Source organism: Cyprinus carpio, chromosome A6 (assembly GCF_018340385.1).
Source record: "Cyprinus carpio isolate SPL01 chromosome A6, ASM1834038v1, whole genome shotgun sequence".
NCBI lineage: Eukaryota > Metazoa > Chordata > Actinopteri > Cypriniformes > Cyprinidae > Cyprinus > Cyprinus carpio.
In genome coordinates, this window is record NC_056577.1 from 32,446,575 (window position 1) to 32,467,111 (window position 20,537).

Sequence of the window (20,537 nt, forward strand, 5' to 3'; positions counted from 1 at the left end):
ATTTCTCAAAACAATTACTACAAACAGCACCACACAATGGATTACCTGCAAAAGCCTGTAACTTACTCAAAATCTTTAGTTCATCTTCCAAAAGCAAGTATTTATGTCAATGAACATATCAGTGCCATCAGGATGAAAAGTACTTGTGTCATTGTTCACAAACAAGCGGGTCAAATTGCTTAGTCATGTTGTCAATATAACAGTGTAGTCTGGAGGGATGTTCTGATGCAAACTATGGCAACATTTTGGATAACAGTTACTGTATTGAACAGTATGCCATATGCTTATGTATGTCATATATCCATTTCAAAAGTACAAATTTACACATTACTGTATGTGGGATATTGATTGAAAGAGACTGGATAGTATTCCCAGTTACACTTTTACTAGTGGTCTGACCAAAAAAAATAAAAAAAAACCTTTACAATGTCACTGTGATATAGAAAAGGAAAAAGAAATATGGGCACAAAGATGAAAATAAATAATAAGTCCATTGTCGGAATTTGTAACTCTTGTGTTGTCCTCTGTCTACAGTACATGCTTTCCAACTGAAGATTCATGAGATGAACCTTTGAGCTATTTCAGAGAAATGGTTTATCATCTATCATCTACATTCTCTTCATTAGTCAAGATTCACTTGCACAATTCATGCCAATTTTACAAAAAGTCTAATAATAATGTGTAAAAATAAATATGCTGTTGTTAAACAGTTGCTAGGGTGCTAAAAGTGGTTGCTAGGGCATGGCTATGAAGTTGTCATGTAATTTGGAATCACTAACAGATTATAATTTGTAAGTAATCTACCCAGCTCTGTACTCACTGGTATATATCTAAAAACTCATGGCAGCTCGGGGTATAATGTCCAGAAACGTCACGTACTGTAGTAATGACGGATATACCATGTTTTTGTATTATAGTAGTGGCTTATATTTCAAAGTACCACATTAAGAGAAGATACACCATCACTGTGCCATGATTACCAACACCTGCCCTGACAGACAGCGCCCTCTCGTGGAAGAACAGATAAACAACATTATAATGTTAAGAAATCCATGACCTCCTCATTCTGAAGCACACACACACACACACACACACACACACACACACACACACACACACACACACACACACACACACACACCTAGTGTTTCAGTCTTTACACAATGTACGCACCCTGGAAAGCATTGTTCACTCCCAAAAACATCATGAAGGACACATCCCATCCAGGACACCACCTGTTTTATCTTCTGCCCAGTACAGATCCTTAACTCGCTCACAGAACAGTTTCTTCCCAGTTGCTATCAGGACTCTAAACTCATAAATGCACTAATGTTAAAATACTATTCCAACCACGTTATTCTTTTAACTACAGTCACTTATTTCATTCAAATCTCTTCTGTCTATACTGCAGCTATACAACATGCAATATATACAATATTGTAGCTACAATATGCAGTACATCAATCTGCAATACCACTGTCTGAACACTTTATATATCAGAACTTCAAACAAATGCACTAAATAGTATGTCAAGGTGAAATACCATATCTGGTTACTAAATGTGAAACACTATATATCTGCAGTAAAGGTGCAATAATATACAGTGTGTGCAGTAATATACACTATTTTATGTCAATGTGCAATACTATATATAGTCACTAAATCGCTACAGTTACTCATTCCATTTAAATTGTACTTTTGTATAAACTTACTATGCATATTAATGTGAAGGCCAACGTCTAATACTATGAATTTATTTTTACTCAATTAGCTCAATGTGAAAATCATGTCACTTGTTGTATTTACTTTATTTATTGGCTTATAGTATTGTCTGTGGTTATATGTTTGTTTTTCTAACACCAGTCGGGAGCAGTGCTTCTAATTTCGTTGTATGCACAAATAAATAAATAAATAAATAAATAAATAAATAAATAAATACAATGACATTAAAGGCGTTCAGTTCGCGGCGCGTCGCGTCACGTGACGGGGTCACGTCGTGACGTCACTCTGACACGGAGCCAGTGCTGGTTGAGATGGAGCAAAGTTGGGAAAACGACGGGAAGTTGCCCTCAGAATCCGTTAAAAACGAGTCATAGAGACATTCCCCGTGATCATAAGACGGTAAGATACAAGCGACACACACGTATAGAGTACAAAATGGAAGAAAAACAGCCGTGTTTGGGTAGTTACCGCGTTAGCTCGCTTGACCGGTGACTGCGAATGTGTTGACAGCTCATTAATTAACGTACGCAATTTACAATCTGAAAGGATTATAAACTATTCGTTTCAAAGACATATATATGTGTTATAAACGTCTGTCTGACGTCTTGCTGTTTTTTTTTTTTGTAGCTGCGTCAGTCAGTTACGCTACGTGACGTCACTTCTGTACTGTTTTACAGTATCATAACATACAAGTATCTGACACCATGTACAGAAAAACACATGGTGCTCAAAGATTCTTGTAATACTATGTTTCTGTGGTGTATGTCAAAGTATCATGCTAATACCATCTGATATCATCTCTTTACTTGATAAAACCACAGTGCTTTAATTGTAGTGGCTTTTTACAAACTATTAAAGCAAGGCACCACAGCTGAAGGGGCTGAAAGAATGAACTAAATTAAGACAGTGGTCTTCACTTACACGTTTTCTGACATGGTATGTTTACAAATGCAATTAAGGCGTTATCTAATTAAATATGCATTTATTTGCATGCATTTCCAGAACAGAAACCTGAAAACCGGATAAAGCCAGGTTCAGAATCATTGTGAGGTTTTGTTTACACATTAGAGTTAAAACGGGATTTAGGATTTCTCTTTTTGTTAATCCATAAATACTGTCAACGGCCGTAAAAAATACATCTTCATCATGTGTTTAAGGAAAAAAGTTATGCAGATATATACAGTATAATGAAATATAGATCGAAACGTGTATTTTGGATGTTTATGAAAACAAAATATGCCAAAATCTCCAAATGTGCCAGTGCATGAAAGTTGTGTCTTGTGCATGGAAATTGTGTCTTGTGCATGAAAGTTGTGTCTCGTGCATGAAAGTTGTGTCTCGTGCATGAAAGTTGTGTCTCGTGCATGAAAGTTGTGTCTCGTGCATGAAAATTGTGTCTCGTGCATGAAAGTTGTGTCTCGTGCATGAAAATTGTGTCTCGTGCATGAAAGTTGTGTCTCGTGCATGAAAGTTGTGTCTCGTGCATGAAAGTTGTGTCTCGTGCATGAAAGTTGTATCTGGTGCATGAAAGTTGTGTCTTGTGCACGAAAATTGTGTCTTGTGCACGAAAATTGTTTCTTGTGCACGAAAGTTGTGTCTTGTGCACGAAAGTTGTGTCTCGTGCACGAAAGTTGTGTCTCGTGCACGGAAGTTGTGTCTCGTGCACGGAAGTTGTGTCTCGTGCACGGAAGTTGTGTCTCGTGCACGGAAGTTGTGTCTCGTGCACGAAAGTTGTGTCTCGTGCACGAAAGTTGTGTCTCGTGCACGAAAGTTGTGTCTCGTGCACGAAAGTTGTGTCTCGTGCACGAAAGTTGTGTCTCGTGCACGGAAATTGTGTCTTGTGCACGAAAGTTGTGTCTCGTGCATGAAAATTGTGTCTTGTGCATGAAAGTTGTGTCTTGTGCATGAAAGTTGTGTCTTGCCTTATTAAAAGTGAAAGCACAGTCATCAAAAGCAGTTCCTGTGCTAATTTGTAAACTATTCAAATCATTTACCGGTCAATTTATGAATTGCTGAAAAATTTTCATCATTTTTGGTGTTGTTGACAGTGTGCTGATGGGAGCTTTTACCATGATGCACTGACAAGCAGAATTAAACCAGAAAAAACCAAAGATGGATTATCAAACCTGCTATAATGACTAATAGTTTATTGGTTTATTGATAAAGCCTGCAGATCTGCTGCTGGAGTCTCTGGGGAGCTGATGGTTGGATGTTAATCAGGCATCTTGACAGAGTTTAGACCTTTTAACAGAATATTTCTCACAAGAAACAGACTTATTTTCAGGTCATTTTGAATGAGAATTGAATGTAGACCACGAGTTGTACAGCACTGATGACTCTTATAGTGCTTTTACCTTCTTATTGGAGTACCCAGTGCTCTTTGTACGGGAAAGAACAAATATGGCACTAAGGTGAAGTTTTGTTGCAGTTGCGAGAATGATTTATTTTAGTACATTTGATTACTATTTGTTTTTCTTATTTGAATGCTTCTGTTTAGATGCAAGATGAAAAAATAATAATAATGCACTATTTAATTAGTTTTTTTTTTCTAATATTATATTTGTTCTACTGTTTATTTGCATCAGTGTTCTAATTTAAAAAAATAAATATATTAAAATATATATAACAAATATGGCACTAAGGTGAAGTTTTGTTGCAGCTGCGAGAATAATTTATTTTAGTATCACTGAGATATTATTATAGTTTTTGTTAATATTTTCAATCAATTTTTATTTTAATTAATTGTCCCTTTTCATTTTAATTTTAGTTAAAATATTAGTAATTTTGTTGTGTTTTTGTCATTTATTTATATAGTTTATATACATTTTTCTTTCAGTTTTAGTTATTTTAGTACATCACCTTAAAAAAACATGTTTAAACTGCTTTTGTAGTTTTAGTTTACTTGTAATGAATACACTACAGTGATTTTTACATTTGATTACTATTTGTTTTTCTTATTTGAATGCTTCTGTTTAGTTGCAAGATGAAAAAAAAAAATAATGCACTATTTAATTAGTTTTTTTCTAATATTATATTTGTTCTACTGTTTATTTGCATCATTGTTCTAATTTTAAAAATAGTTATATTTATTGTGGTTATTAATATAGTAATTATTATAAAGAAAAGAAGTGGAGGAAAAGATGATTTTTGGAACCTTTAGAAAACTTTAACTATTTTTTCTTTTCTTTTTTGCTGACTCTATCGATTTCAAACGTGTGTAGCTCAGTCATTTTTATTTGGTTGATTCCAACAAATCATGCATTTTGCCAGCAAAGGTCGCATATATATTTGTAGTTATGGAAAATATCAGCAGAGCAAGTACAAATCTGAACAAAAAAAGCTATTCTTGTCTGCTGATGAAATGACTGACTTCTTTGAAGTAAAATGATTTTCAACCACAACCGGCATTTCTTGTTGACATTTACAGTTTGTCCCAATCGTAATTGATTATATGTTTAGTTTGTTCTCTTTGGTTCATCAGTAGAATGTCACTGGGCTGTGTGTGTGTGTGTGTGTGTGTGTATCAGCACTTTCTCTCAGTAGACAGACTGATTCCTGAGACCTGGAAGTCTCGTAGAATTACATCATCTGTAATCTGCCAAGGATTACTCGAGACTTCTGTTAGAGATGGAATGAGGACATGCTTCTCACACCAGCACTGATCTGGGATCAGATGTGTGTCTATGCATTGCATTTAGTGTCAGATCAGCCAGTAAACGCATGTAAGACAGTGGGTTTTGTTGGCTTAGTTAACATGAGTCATGAGTTTTTGTGACGATGAAACTTAACCAAATTAATATTGATCTGTATGTTTATTTGTGTGTTTTAGATTTGATCCACAACTGTTTTTAATGGCCGCACAATGAAGGCCCAACTTCAGATAACAGGTGAGTTTATAATCTCTATTTTATGTTTTTGCATGTATTGACTGTATTCTTGTTTGCACTCATTGCAATGTAGCCCTAGCATTTTATTGTCATGTCATCAGATTAACACTTTTAATAGATCTGTGGTTATATTTGTCATCTTCTATCAGTTCTGTCCGCTAAGCTGCGGGACAGTAAGAAGAATTGGTTTGGCCCCAGTCCTTATGTAGAGGTGTGTGTGGACGGCCAGTCCAAGAAGACGGAGAAATGCACCAACACTCACAGTCCCAAATGGAAGCAGTCTCTCACTGTGTAAGAATGAAATACTACCAAAATAAGTCATTTTTGAGTTACAGAGTGAATGCAGGATCAATATTTATTATTTTTATATTCTCTCTCTAGACTAAAAATTAATGTTATTCTGATAAATACACTGTTGAAGTGTTTTGAATTAGCTTTTATTTATATATTTTCAGTTTTAATTTATATTTTCAGCTTTAATTATAATTCTGTTTTGTGTTTAAATAAATTTTTAGCTTTATTTTATTTTAGTATTTCAACTTATATTTAAGGCAACATTCCTATTCTTTTTAAATATAATACTTATATTCTATAATATATTTATATTATTTTTTATTTCATCATATATAATATTTGTATAATATTTTCATAGCTTATTTTTTTTTTATTTTTTTTTTTTGTAATTGTATTTCAACTTAAATTTGAGGAAAAATTTCTATTTTTTTATTACTGTTTTTTAATATTTAGATTTTATTTCAGCTACATAAAATAGTCATTTTAACAACACTGCTCTGTTAATTATATTCCATGTAGGATCGTCACCCCTTTAAGCAAGTTAGTTTTCCGTGTTTGGAGTCACCAGACACTTAAATCGGACATTTTGCTCGGCGTGGCCACTCTGGAGGTCAGCGAGACCTTAAAAGCCAACAACATGAAGAGTGAGTTTCCATATTCTCCACTTGTGTGGATCTCATTAATCAGAGTCAGGTCTCTATAGTGTGTGTTAGAGTGTTTCTAGCCTCTTTGTAATAGAGAAAGGCAGGTGAACTGACTCAGAGGACCAAACAAAGCGTGTTTTCAGATACTTTGGTCACGTGGGAATCAGTTAATGTGAATTACAGAACTGCAGATTGAGTGAATACAACCTGAGGGCGTTGAGTAGCCCACAACCGGGTTACCATTTCCTTTTCTTGTGACCTGAAGTGTCTCTGTGATCTTGTTTACCCAGTAAAGCCAATTTAGATTAGCTTCTATGAATATGCATTTATTTAATCAGCTTTATATTGCTATATATAGCTCGCGAGCCATAATGATGTCAGATACAATACAGATCAAAAGTTTGGAAACATTACTATTTTTAATGTTTTTGAAAGAAGTTTCTTCTGCTCATCAAGCCTGCATTTATTTGATCAAAAATACAGAAAAATATGTAATATTGTGAAATATTATTGCAACTTAAAATAATAGTTTTCTATTTGAATATACTTTAAAAAAAATAATTTATTCCTGTGATGCAAAGCTGAATTTTCAGCATCATTACTCCAGCCTTCAGTGTCACATGTAACATCCAGTCTATCACATGATCATTTAGAAATCATTCTAATATTCTGATTTATTATGAGTGTTGGAAACAGTTCTGCTGTCTAATATATTTGATGAATAAAAGGTTAAAAAGAACTGCATTTATTAAAAAAAAAAAAAAATTCTAATAATATATCCTAATAATACATTTTCTTTACTATCACTTTTTATCAATTTAACACATCCTTGCTGAATAAAAGTATTGATTTTATTTAAAAAAAAGAAAGAAAGAAAAAAAATTACTGACCCCAAATTACTGACTAGTAGTGTATGTTGTTATTACAAAATATTTTTATTTTAAAAACTTAGCTTCTTTTTTTTTTTTTTTTATTCATCAAAGTATCCTAAAAAAGTATCACATGTTCTGAAAAATATTAAGCAGCAGAACTGTTTCCAACTTTGATAATGAATCATCATATTCGAATGATTTCTAAAGGATCATGTGATAATGATCCTAAAAATTCAGCTTTGCATCACAGAAAGAAATAATAATTTAAAGTATAATAAATTTAAAAAACAATTATTTTAAATTGTAATAATATATCACAATATTACATTTTTTTCTGTATTTTTGATCAAATAAATGCAGGCTTGATGAGCAGAAGAAACTTCTTTCAAAAACATTAAAAATAGTAATGTTTCCAAACATTTGACCTGTACTGTATGTGAACAAATAATTCCTGTGAGTCATTCATTAAATTTTCTGAAACAAAAGGGTGTTCAAGAATTCATTGATCAGTCAGGATGCTGCTTTTACAGACTGTTAGTCTGATGTTTTCAGTTCTGTAAGCAGTGTTATGTGTGTCTCAGTCTGTGAGGTGGTGCAGACGCTGCAGCTGAGTTCAGACCGAGAGCATTCAGAGCTGGTTGGAGATCTCTCGGTGTGTCTCGATGGACTGCAGGTGGATCCCGAGACTTTTACTTCTGAGGAACAAAAGCACAGTTGAGACCTTCTTTATCCTCACAAAACACACTCGGCTTGTTTTCAGCAACAGTTGAGAGACTTCCATTCTTTGCTGTTTAATATATCAGTTGTGTGATGTTTCTCTTCTGTCACAGATGCTGCTGTAAACGGAGGATCCAGACTGAACGGGGATGTAGCAGGAAGGTAACATTACCACGTTATGTGCTTATATCTTTTTTTTCTTTGCTTTTGTTTGAATTCTTGGTGAAATTAGTTCTCCAGGGAAATATCTTGACTGCTCGCTCAGTGCAATAAACATTTTATGGCTCGTAATACACCATTTATTGACACATAAAACTAAAGTGATTTTTTTTTCTTCCTTCTTTGGTGTATCTTCTCTTGTATATTCTCATTATTTTGGTTTAAATAAGATGCATAGCTGCAGATAAAATATATTTTTATTTCAGTTTAATTTTATTATTTCAACTTATTTGTTGCCATATGTTAGATTGTTAAATTGTCAAATATAAAACTTTTGTCACGCACATAAAACAGGAGTGTGCTAGATGTCAGAAAATATATATTTTTAATATTTTAATATTTCTATTAAAAATAAATAGAAATTATTTCGGTTTATTTCTATTAGTTCTATTTCTTTATTTTCTATAAATAAGATGCAAAAAAATGATGGTCAGATTATTGAATGTTAGCAGATGAATTATAGAATATAAAACTATATTATGCAAATAACAGGAATGTTCTAGATGTTAAAAAATTATATATATATATATATATATATATATATATATTATATATATATATATATATATATATATTTCATTTTTAGCTTTTATTTAATTTATTTTTATTTAATATTTAGTTTCAGTAATTTTAGAACTTATTTCAGTGAGCTGCCATTATTGAATATATATATATAGCAGTTAAATTATGCAATATTAAACTTCTGTGCCATGCACATAAAACTGGAGTGTTTTAGATAATAAATGTTAAAGATAATGTTTGTTTTTAATATTTACATTTACTTTCATTTATTTTCGATTTCAGTTTTAATGACATGTATAACAAATTAGGGCCAAATTATTGAACACACAAAACAGGAATGTTTCAGATGTTAAGATAATAATTTTAAATATATATATATATATATGAATTCATATTTGTATTTAGCAGTATACTTATGCAATAAAGCTTAAATATGATGCAAATTCAACAGGAAGGTTCTAGACTTTTAAAAATGTATGTATTTTTAGCATATTTCTTTTATATTATGACTGATGCATATTGATGTTAAACAGATGTTGTATGAGTTGAACCTTTTTTAAGTTCCTGACTCATGCTGAGTAAACCTCAGTCTTTGCACTAACTGAATGTTGACATTTGTGTCTGTCTGTTGTTGGTGTAGCCGAGACTCTTCCCCATCCAGTGACATCGCTGATGAAGCGCCGCTGCCCAACGGTCACGCCGTGGGAAGCCCGGGGTCTGCCTCTCCATCAGCAGGGGCTCTGAGACCACCCCGCCCGTCTCGACCCCAGCGGCCGCCCGCCTCATCGCATAAACCTACTTCCTCCACAGGTAGGGAGCATTATCAAAGGAGTCACATCCTGAATTCTCACACCACTTTGTTAAGATTTCGTGGCTCCTTTAAGTTGAAGTTTCCTACCTGTTCACTCCATTGTTTTTTAGCGTCCTCCGCAGGCTCGACTCCCACTCACGGCAGCAGCGCTCCCAGCCCGGAAACGTCTCCACGGGTGTGTGTGAACGGAGAAACCGAGAATCAGGGGTCAAGCTCGGGTTCAGGGTCAAATCAGGCTCCCAGGACCAGTCCAACGCCACCCAGAGCTCCACTGATCAGTAACGGCCCTCTTCCTCCGGGGTACGTCGTACAATTACAGTGAATCTTCTAATTTACTAGCTATGTGCCGTATGGAGCCTTTAATAACAGCAGATGTGTGTGTGTGTGTGTGTGTGTAGCTGGGAGCAGAGAGTGGATCATAACGACCGTGTTTACTACGTGGATCACATTGAAAAAAGAACCACATGGGAAAGACCAGAACCACTTCCGCCGGGGTAACCATGCAGTTTTACAGATTTGTCAGTTTGTTGCTAATAGATATTTAAATTGCTTATTGATTACAAAGAGTGAGGCTGAAGTATACTAATTAAATAAACTAAATAAATGCTTTTATGTAAAACAGAAGCTCACTGCTTTCAGCCATAATGCCACTTTACCTACTGAAATCAGACAAGTTCAGTCATTCATTTTAAAAGAGCATCTGATGACGTAACATACATTTTAAGCCAGTTTAGTCGTTGTATTTCAATTGACGATTTTTAAAAATGTCATGCTTTTTATAGTTTTTATGCTTTCTAAAGATTTTCTGACCTGTATCCTTTTAGCTTAATTTTATGTATTGGAAAAATAATGTTATATTTAAATAATATTAATAATAAAATCAATAATAGCAATAATAATAATTATTATTATTTTGTTTAAAATAATAATAATGATGATAATAATTATTATTGGTGTTATTTTTGTTATCAGCAATCATCAATAATATTTTTTCAGCATTTTTTAAACAATAATATTAATATCAGTGATACATATTGTTATGATTATATAAATATTGTTACAATACGTATTATTATTATTATTTGTTTTCTGACCTGTGACCTTTTAGCTCAGTTTTGTATGAAAAATAAATGCTAAAAAGTTATACTTATATTTAAATAAAAATATAATAGTCGTCATTCATCATCAAAAACAATCACTTAATTTTTAAATAATAATAGTAATAATTATAAAATATTAGGTGTTATTATTATGTGTATTTAAAAATGTGTTTTAAGTTTAAAAATTGGCAATGAAGAAAACCCAAGGTCAGATAATCAGAGAATCTTGTGTGTGTCGTGCTGTAGCTGGGAGCGTCGTTTGGACCCGATGGGCCGTGTGTATTTTGTGGATCATGTAAACAGAACCACCACATGGCAGAGACCCACAGACGAGTCGGTCCGGAACTACGAGGAGTGGCAGAACCAGCGCAGTCAGCTGCAGGGAGCCATGCACCGCTTCAACCAGAGGTTCATCTACGGAGTGAGTGAATGCATGAAAGAGGAAGTACAGTTAGACTCTTTTTCAGTGAAAGGATTTCCTCTGTAACCCGAGCTGTCTTCGCTCTTTCTGTCTGCTCGTCTCTTCAGCTGCAGGAACAGCTCGCACCGACAGCTAATAAAGAGTTTGACCCTCTGGGTCCTCTGCCGCCGGGATGGGGTGAGTCAGCGCTCTTTCATTTTAAAGCGGCAGGAACAGGAAATTACATTTTACCCTCGTAATAGAGCAGCTGTGTGTTTCTGTTTGTTTGGCCCACAGAGAAACGCACCGACAGTAACCGGAGGATGTATTTTGTTCACCATCCTACGAGATCCACACAGTGGGAAGACCCTCGAACACAAGGGTGTGACACGAGCGCAAGCCGACATTATCATTTTATTCATATTGTAGATTAGCTTTTAGTTTCATATTTTTATCTATTTATTAATTTTTAATTTAAGTTAAATCCATCGACGAGTTATCTCGTCATTTAGAAGACAACGCTTCCCTGCGTTGTCGTAATTTCACTGTTATACACTCGGGGGCGCTATTACACATCTTCTGAACGAGTACAAAAACTCCAGAATAAAATCACACGTGAACAGGACGAAGTAACGAGCGATCTCTCATGTAGACAGATGCTTATTAAAAATAATGTGATCATCTGCAATAAACAGCATATAAATGAAAACTGCATGATGTTACAGAGTAAAATAATGATTCAGGAAGTGGTATATGTCTGTGCAAGCGTTGGAGATGTTGATGGAAGCGATTTACTGGATTTATGCTTTGATAATCGTACTGAATATATTATGCTGATGTAGTTTTTGATAAAAATGTGATTTTCTCACCTTTTTGCTCAAAATTATACATTTTTATGAAACCTACCTGTTTTCAAGTGTTGATAAAAAAAGAATGCTTTAAGCTAGAATAAAACTAATTTATGTTTTGTTTAAAAATAGAGGCTTTTGATTTTTATTTTGGTGTATTGCATATTCAAATATTCATACAGCAAAATATACTAGAGGCCATCAAATTTTAGTGAAAATCATCAAAATCGCTGGTGGTGGCTGGCAACTTTTTTCAAAAACGCTGGCGGGGAAAGAGTTAAATTTAGTAATTTTGTCTGTTTTTTTTTTATTTTATTTCAGATTTAGTTTTCATTTAAGTTTTTGTTACTTGCCAAAGCAGCATTCTCATTTTTGTTCAGTTTTTCATCTAATATTTACAGTTTATTTTATTTTAATACTTAAAATTGCCTCCTTTCTAAATGATATTATTTGTTGATCATGTTTGATGAGCTGACGTGCAGCATTAAGGTCTTATTTGAATTGTTTGAATGCATGTTTTGTGTGTCAGGTTGCTGAATGAGAAGCCTTTGCCCGAGGGTTGGGAGATGAGGTTCACAGTGGACGGGATTCCCTATTTCGTTGATCACAACAGGAAAACAACGACCTACATCGATCCCCGTACAGGAAAATCCTCCCTGTGAGTCCTTTTAACAGTTTAACATATAAAGAGCAGGTATTCTGTGAGGTGCTCAGATGCAGATGTTCAGAATGCAAGACTTTGACAGGATTGTTCGTGGCTGTAAATATGTTGACATGGATGTAGAAATACGTCACATGAGTCAAATGCTGTTAAATGCAGTTTCATGTTGTTTTAAATAAGATTTTCGGTGTAGTTTTACAGTCTGTTTCTGTCTTTGTGAACCTGCAGTGAGAACGGCCCTCAGATCACATATGTACGAGATTTTAAAGCCAAAGTGCACTATTTCCGCTTCTGGTGTCAGGTAGGACCTCGTGTAATTAGAAATGCTCATTAAGTTTTTAATCGCTTTGATGCTATTTTCATTCATCTTCAGAACTCTTTTGTTAAGAACCTGCTTTCGTTCTTTCATTAGGCTTGTAAATGTTTACTTTCACAGACTCGGTGTTTAAATCACAACAGAATAAATTCAGTCATCTAAATGGTTATTAATGAAACTTTTTGAGCTTCTGTCAGTGAAGATTCATGTTTAAAAATGTTATTTATTTTAATTCATGTATTATAATATAATTAATAAGCATAACAGTTAAGAATAACAGTTTGGTAAGTGATATACAATAAATAATAAATATTATTGTAATTAATTACTTATACAAAATGAATTGCAAATAATGCAAAAATAGTATTTAGGTGTGATTAAAACGTGATTTTGTTTTTTTCAGTATGCATTAGCATTTAAAAACAAAAAAGCATTTATTTAACCTTTTTGGAGATGAGTACTTTAAAGAGTTTTGAAAATGAATGGCTTATTAAAATTAAAAAAAGTATTTTCAGATGTGATTTAATTTATAATAAAATATATTTTTGATACCAAAGCAACTAGCAATGCCTCAGCACATTAAGATCCACGTCAGTCGCAAAACGCTGTTCGAGGACTCCTTTCAGCAGGTGAGTGACACTTTTTGTAAAAATCTGACAAGTTCATGTACTTGTGACATGCGTAAAGAAATGCAACGCTTGTGAATTGATTTGTTTAGATTATGAGCTGCCATCCGCAAGATCTGAGACGGAGACTGTGGATTATTTTCCCGGGGGAGGAGGGGCTTGACTATGGAGGCGTGGCCAGGTATATTGCCTTATTTACAGGAAGTGATGACTTGAGTTGATATATGCACACACACACACACACACACACACTTAAAACAACACACTCTTAACACACAAAACACTAAAATCACACGCACACACACACACACGCTCACTCACTCACTCACACACACACACACACACACACACACACACTCTCTCTCTCTCTCACACACACTCACAAACACACTCACACACTCACTCACTCACTCACTCACACACACACACACACAAACACACGCACACACTCACACACACACACACACACACACACACACACACACACACACACACACACACACACACACACTCACTCACTCACTCTCACACTCACTCACTCTCTCACACACACACACACACACACACACACACACACACACACACACACACACACACACACAAACACACGCTCACTCACACACTCACACACTCACACACACAGACACGGAGACAGACACACACACACAGACACACAAACACACACACAAACACACGCGCACACACACACACACTCACTCACACACAAACACACACAAAAAAAAAACACACACATAATTTAAAGGAAGTGATGAGTTCAGTTGATTATGGTTTCTGTCACAGGGAATGGTTCTTCCTGCTGTCTCACGAGGTCTTGAACCCCATGTACTGTCTGTTCGAGTACGCCGGCAAAGACAACTACTGCCTGCAGATTAACCCCGCCTCCTTCATCAACCCAGACCACCTCAAATACTTCAAGTTCATTGGCCGCTTCATCGCTATGGTACGACAGACCTCTGAAGTGTCTCAGTTTGAACTGCATCGAAGGCTTCTGAATATCACTTGTACGTTCTCTCTCACACAGGCTCTGTTTCACGGGAAGTTCATAGACACGGGCTTCTCTTTGCCTTTTTATAAGCGCATCCTGAACAAACCTCTGGCTCTGAAAGACCTGGAGTCCATCGACCCGGAGTTTTACAACTCGCTCATCTGGATCAAGTGAGTGAGAATGAGTTACAGAGACAATAGTGAGGGCTTGAAGCGCTCCGGATATGAATTACTAGGAAATTAAGAATCCCAACTGGTTCTAATTACGCCGTGTTTTCTATAGGGATAATAATATAGAGGACTGTGGGCTGGAGATGTTTTTCTCGGTGGATAAGGAAATTTTGGGAGAAGTCACCACACATGAACTCAAGCCTGATGGAGGAAACATTCAGGTGACGGAGGAAAATAAAGAGGAGTATATCAGGTAAGAAATCTCATTTATACAGATTTATTACAGACAATAGTTTTCATTTAGATTTTTTCTTTTAATTTTATATACACTGCCGGTCAAAAGTTTGGGATCAGAACGATTTTTAATGTTTTTTACAGGAGTTTCTTCTGCTCCTCAAGGCTGCATTTATTTGATCAAAAATACAGGGAAAAGTTTAATATTGTGAAATATTTATTATGATGTAAAATAATGTTTTTCTATTTTAATAAACATTAAAATCTAATTTATTTCTGTGATGTGCAGCTGTATTTTCAGCATCATTACTCCAGTCTTCAGTGTCACATGATCTTCAGAAATCATAATAATATGACGATTTATTAATCTGTGCTGCTTAATATTTATTTGGAAGCTGTGATACCTTTTTTCAGGATTCTTTGATGAATTAAAAGATAAAAAGAAGAGCATTTATTTAAAATAGGAATATTTTCTAACAATATACACTAGAGTTCAAAAGTTTGGGGTTAGTACATTTTTATTCTTTATTTTTTTGAAGAAATTAAAACTTTTGTTCAACAAGCATGTGTTTAAATTGATAAGAAGTGATAACAAAGATTTATATTTTGAATAAATGCTGTTCTTTTTAACTTTTTATTCATCAAAGAATCCTGAAAGAAGTATTGCCGTTTCCAAAAAAGTATTTGGCAGCACAACATTGATAATTCTAATAATAAATATAAATATATATATATATATATATATATATATATATATATATATATATATATATATATATAAAATAAATATATATATATATATATATAATATAATAAATAAATAAATAAATATATATATATATATATATATTTTTGTGTATATATGTATTGTTAGTTTATTTGTATTTTATATTTTTTTTTTTTTTTTTTGTATATATATATATATATATATATATAACATTTTGGGATCAGTATGATTTTTAATGTAATATTGTAAAATATATTAACCATTTAAAATAATTGTTTTTTTATTTTAGTATCCTTTAAAGTGTAATTTATTTCTGTGATGCAGAGCTGAATTTTCAGCATCATTACTCCAGTCTTCAGTGTCACATGATCTTCAGAAATCATAATAATATGATGATTTATTATCAATGTTGGAAACAGTTTTGCTGCCTAGGACTGTAAAAATATCTTATATAAATGTAATGTTAGTTCAAAGTATTGCTTATTTGTCTCTTGTGTTACATTTGTGTCTTTTTTAAAAACAATTAAGAATTGTACCAAAACAAACAGATTTGCTGTAGTAGCCATAAGTGAGTGATGGTGTGCAGGTTGGTTGCTGAGTGGAGGTTGTCCCGAGGGGTTGAGGAGCAGACGCAGGCCTTTCTCGAGGGCTTTAATGAGGTCTTGCCGCAGCAGTACCTGCAATACTTCGATGCCAAAGAACTGGAGGTACACACGACACTTCATAATGTTCAAAGGCTTTTTTTTTAACGTTCAAATGTATTCGGTGTCTAATATCAGCTGTACATGAAGCCGTAGTTTCTCTAAATGTAAACCGTGTTTCGTACAGTAGGTTCTGAACGTGTGTTGTGCTGCAGGTGATGCTGTGTGGGATGCAGGAGATCGATCTGGGCGACTGGCAGAGGAACACCATCTACAGACACTACGCCCGCAGCAGCAAACAGATCGTCTGGTTCTGGCAGGTTAGACTAACTAGTAGCTGTTAATCTCACGCTTTAATTAAACCCAGGTGTTCATAGATGTGGAGATGCATCGTCTGCTGTCTGTCTGTGTTCAGTTTGTGAAGGAGATCGACAACGAGAAGCGCATGCGTCTGCTGCAGTTTGTGACCGGCACGTGCCGACTTCCTGTCGGGGGATTCGCTGACCTTATGGGTAAGGGTCAAAGTTTAACTGTGTCATGCAGTATCATTGGTAATAAATATTAAAAATACTGTAATGTGGTATTTTTTTGTTCTGATCAGGGTTATTATAGTTAGCTAAAACTGAAATAAAGTTGATAAAAAAATCATCTAATTGGTGAGGAAACATTTCTAATTTTTAATTTTTAATTAAATTTATTAAATTTACTAAAATAACTAAAAATAAAAATAAAAATGAATGAAAAACTGAAACCTTAAAAAAAAAAAAACATTTTTGTTACTTGAAATAATAATAGTAACAAATTGATTAAAAAAAATCTAATTGGCAAGGAAACATTTCTCATTTTTAATTAAAAATTAAATTTACTAAAATAACTAAAAATAAAACAAAAAATTTATGAAAATATGTAAACATATTTTTAAAACAATAATAATGATAAAAATGGCAAAAAAAAACTAAAAATTAAAAAAAATTAAAAATAAAAATGTTAAAATATTAATAAAAATTATAATTCTATTTCTGATACTTAACATGTTTGATGGAAAGTGAATAACTAATTAAATCGTAAAAAATTAAATAATTTTAAAATAAAAACAATCGCCATAAAAACTTAGTAGAAAAAGATCAAATATTTTGTTTACCTGCACGTCATTAATCAACATCATCGAGCCTTTTGAAATATTAACTTAAAATCTAAGGGGAATATTTAAAAAATAGATATTCAAAATTCATCGGAATGAAATAGTATCTTCCCCTTAGCATGTGTGAAAGTGAACACTCACATCGCTGAATGTCTTCATAGAGCCTGTTGTTTTAAACACAATGCCTTTCTTTCTACTGCACTTGAAAGAATATGCTTGTTCATTGATTTGTGTAGGGAGCAACGGGCCGCAGAAGTTCTGTGTTGAGAAAGTGGGAAAAGAAAACTGGCTGCCGAGGAGCCACACATGGTAATATCAGGAGTCATAATGTACACTATACAGTGCTCACTAAAGAGCCGTTCACACAGCAATGATGAGAAATAAGCTTTTAAATAATAGGTATGGAAATGTTATCGTGCAGTAAAGCAGATACAATCTGTTTTGTCAGATGTGTTTGCATCAGTGAACATAAATGACCTTAAAGGGTTACTCCATCCCAAAATTAATCACTTACCCGCATGTCGTTCCAAACCCATAAAAGCTTCGTTCAGAACACAATTTAAGATATTTTGGATGAAAACCGGGAGGCTTGAGTTGAATCACTGATGGCAGAAGGAGTTTCTGATGATGCTTTTCATACTTTCCTGGACCTTGATGCTGTTATTTATTTGGCAGTCTATGAGACAGTCACAAGCCTCCCAGTTTTCATCCAAAATATCTTAAATTGTGTTCTGAACGAAGCTTTTACGGGTTTGCAACGACATGAGGGTAAGTGAATAATGACAACATTTCCATTGTGGGATGGAGTAACCCTTTAAAACTCAAATACAAAAATCAAGATGAAATCATTCACAACCTTAAAGCCAAAAATATGACAACACTGCCCTGCATCTGAATGAGATCCTGCATGTTTCTTACTAATTTTGGGTGCTGGCTCCAAAAAAATTACCTGTTTCTCACTAAATATGATGCATTTATTTTTATTTATTTATTTTTGCTTTCCATTCGTGCAGTGAAGTCGTCTTGTATTCTCTCTTAATCAGAAAAAAAAAAACACCACAAAGACATGATTCTAGTCTTCCTCTGAACTAGATTACTTCTTGTTCAGTTCTCGGCTCTTTTAACATGCATGATGTACGCTACTTAATGCCTAATTTCTGCTTTTTCCCCCTTGAAACTTTTGACATTCAACAGCTTTTGTTACTTTGATAACTAAATGCAATGAAGCTGATACTTGTGTATGATTTGAAAATCTTGATTCTTGTTTTATTTATACTTTAGAGCTCAGCATCATCAAATCAGATCCTGTAATGCCTCTTTTTGCAGATTTTATTCAATATGCGGTGCAGTGTTACATACAATTATTTCTCACCCCCCCCAGCTTTAACCGTCTGGATCTGCCGCCCTATAAAAGCTACGAGCAGTTAAAGGAGAAGCTGCTGTTTGCCATCGAGGAAACAGAAGGCTTCGGTCAGGAGTGATGCATGCACACCGCTGCGTCTTTTAAAGCCTTTCCATGACATCGACCGCCGCCGCTGCTACTTCAAACCGGGAACGAGCGATAAACTCGTCATCTGTTAGCTCCTGTCTGCTTACCATCCACTTCTGATTTTACGCTGCCTCAGTCAATGACGGATGCACAGCACTGACGCGGGACTGAAGATCTGCACACCTCGGCTCACTCTATGCAGACCCTCGTATTAACCCTTTCATGACTGCCGCCCCTCCCTCCTGTAGTAATGCACACGCAGCAGACTTCTCCTCTAGAACTTGAAGTTTGAGTTTGCATGGTACGTGTCTGATTGAGTCTCTTTTTATCGCCGCTGCAGATCTGTACCTTCATACAGATGTTAATCATTTGAAGACATTGGCTTTTCCAATTGAAAACGGGTCGCACTTTATTAGTGAAAACACTGGCACTGAGGGATTACAGCTAATATGAAACATGCAACACCTCCGGATCAAGAGAAATATTGTTTTGCATGACGAAAATTTAAAGTTTTTACGTTATTGTCATGAAAGTGACTAATGCAATGCAAGGAAATCTCATTCTCGTTACTGGAAAATCAGATGGGCTTTATGTTCTTCATGCAAAATATAATTATTTGTTGATTCTGTGTGAACCGTGACCCGGAGATGCTTACAGTTAGGAGTATATCTATGCACACATGGTTGGATCAACATACAGCGATAGCCCAAAATGCCGTTTTATTCACTTTCCCACCAATTCACAAGCTACATGACCGGAGCTGTAACGTCAGCTGTTTTAGTACGATCAGATCCGCAGCTAGAAATCGTTATCATTTCATACCTTCAATGTGAACAAAATAAATAAAGAAAATTGATTAAAGAAAATGTGCATTGTTTTGGAGGAAAAAAAATGCTTTTTGTGTGTGTTTTAGAGACGTTACAGCGTTTGGTTGCTGAAGGAGATTTAACACCGAACTCTCATTCAGATGTAAACCAAAACCAGGTCTTCAAAGAAGAGTAGATTTAGATTAGATTAGAAGAAGCAACTCATGCGAAGAGCTTCTGATTCCGAGAGGATGTGAAATTATTCACATGCATTTCTTTCCAAAACATGAGTTTGTTTCATTCGCAAAGCGTCAAAGTGATTGGGTTTTAATGTTGACTTGACTTCAGCATCTGTTATGTCTGTTATTCTACAGCCAGGACACTTTATTTTAGCTCTAATAAAATATAGTTTGATTTAAAGTGAACTGACAAATAAAGGTCAAGATCTGCACGCCTCACATCTGATGTTACGTGTGTCTTAAAGCGTTCTGTAGCTCTGGAGATTAACTCTGTAAATCATGTAACAGTTATCCTGTGATCTACAACATCTTTACATCAGTTAGAATGAGTTTAATGATTTGAATTCTATTTATTTTTCTTAAGTGAATGTGTACAGTTGGGTGATTGATATAAAAACACCAATTTATTCTTAACTGAAATAAAAATAAATCTGTTTGAAAATGT

The 20,537-nt window shown here is 34.5% G+C and overlaps 1 protein-coding gene across 3 annotated transcripts; it reads left to right on the forward strand.

The window, feature by feature from the left end:
* Nucleotides 1–1,987: 1,987 nt before the first annotated feature.
* Nucleotides 1,988–20,536, forward strand: LOC109085814 (E3 ubiquitin-protein ligase Itchy-like). 3 transcript variants are annotated; one of them, XM_042759074.1, is made up of 25 exons: nt 2,021–2,121; nt 5,250–5,444; nt 5,552–5,609; nt 5,759–5,900; nt 6,423–6,547; nt 8,001–8,132; nt 8,250–8,298; nt 9,518–9,687; nt 9,799–9,988; nt 10,087–10,182; nt 11,035–11,209; nt 11,317–11,386; nt 11,486–11,570; nt 12,566–12,694; nt 12,926–12,998; nt 13,571–13,642; nt 13,732–13,820; nt 14,441–14,600; nt 14,682–14,815; nt 14,928–15,068; nt 16,363–16,483; nt 16,633–16,737; nt 16,833–16,929; nt 17,795–17,867; nt 18,940–20,536. In XM_042759074.1, exons 3-25 carry the CDS (start codon nt 5,585–5,587, stop codon nt 19,037–19,039), a joined length of 2,553 nt encoding a protein of 850 aa, XP_042615008.1. In that variant the 5' UTR covers nt 2,021–2,121; nt 5,250–5,444; nt 5,552–5,584; the 3' UTR covers nt 19,040–20,536. The 3 variants fall into 3 exon arrangements, with proteins under 3 accessions (XP_042615007.1, XP_042615009.1, XP_042615008.1); XM_042759073.1 differs by lacking the exon at nt 5,250–5,444 and having other exon boundaries at nt 1,988–2,121; XM_042759075.1 differs by lacking the exon at nt 5,250–5,444 and having other exon boundaries at nt 1,988–2,121; nt 9,811–9,988.
* The last annotated feature ends 1 nt before the right edge of the window (nt 20,537 follows it).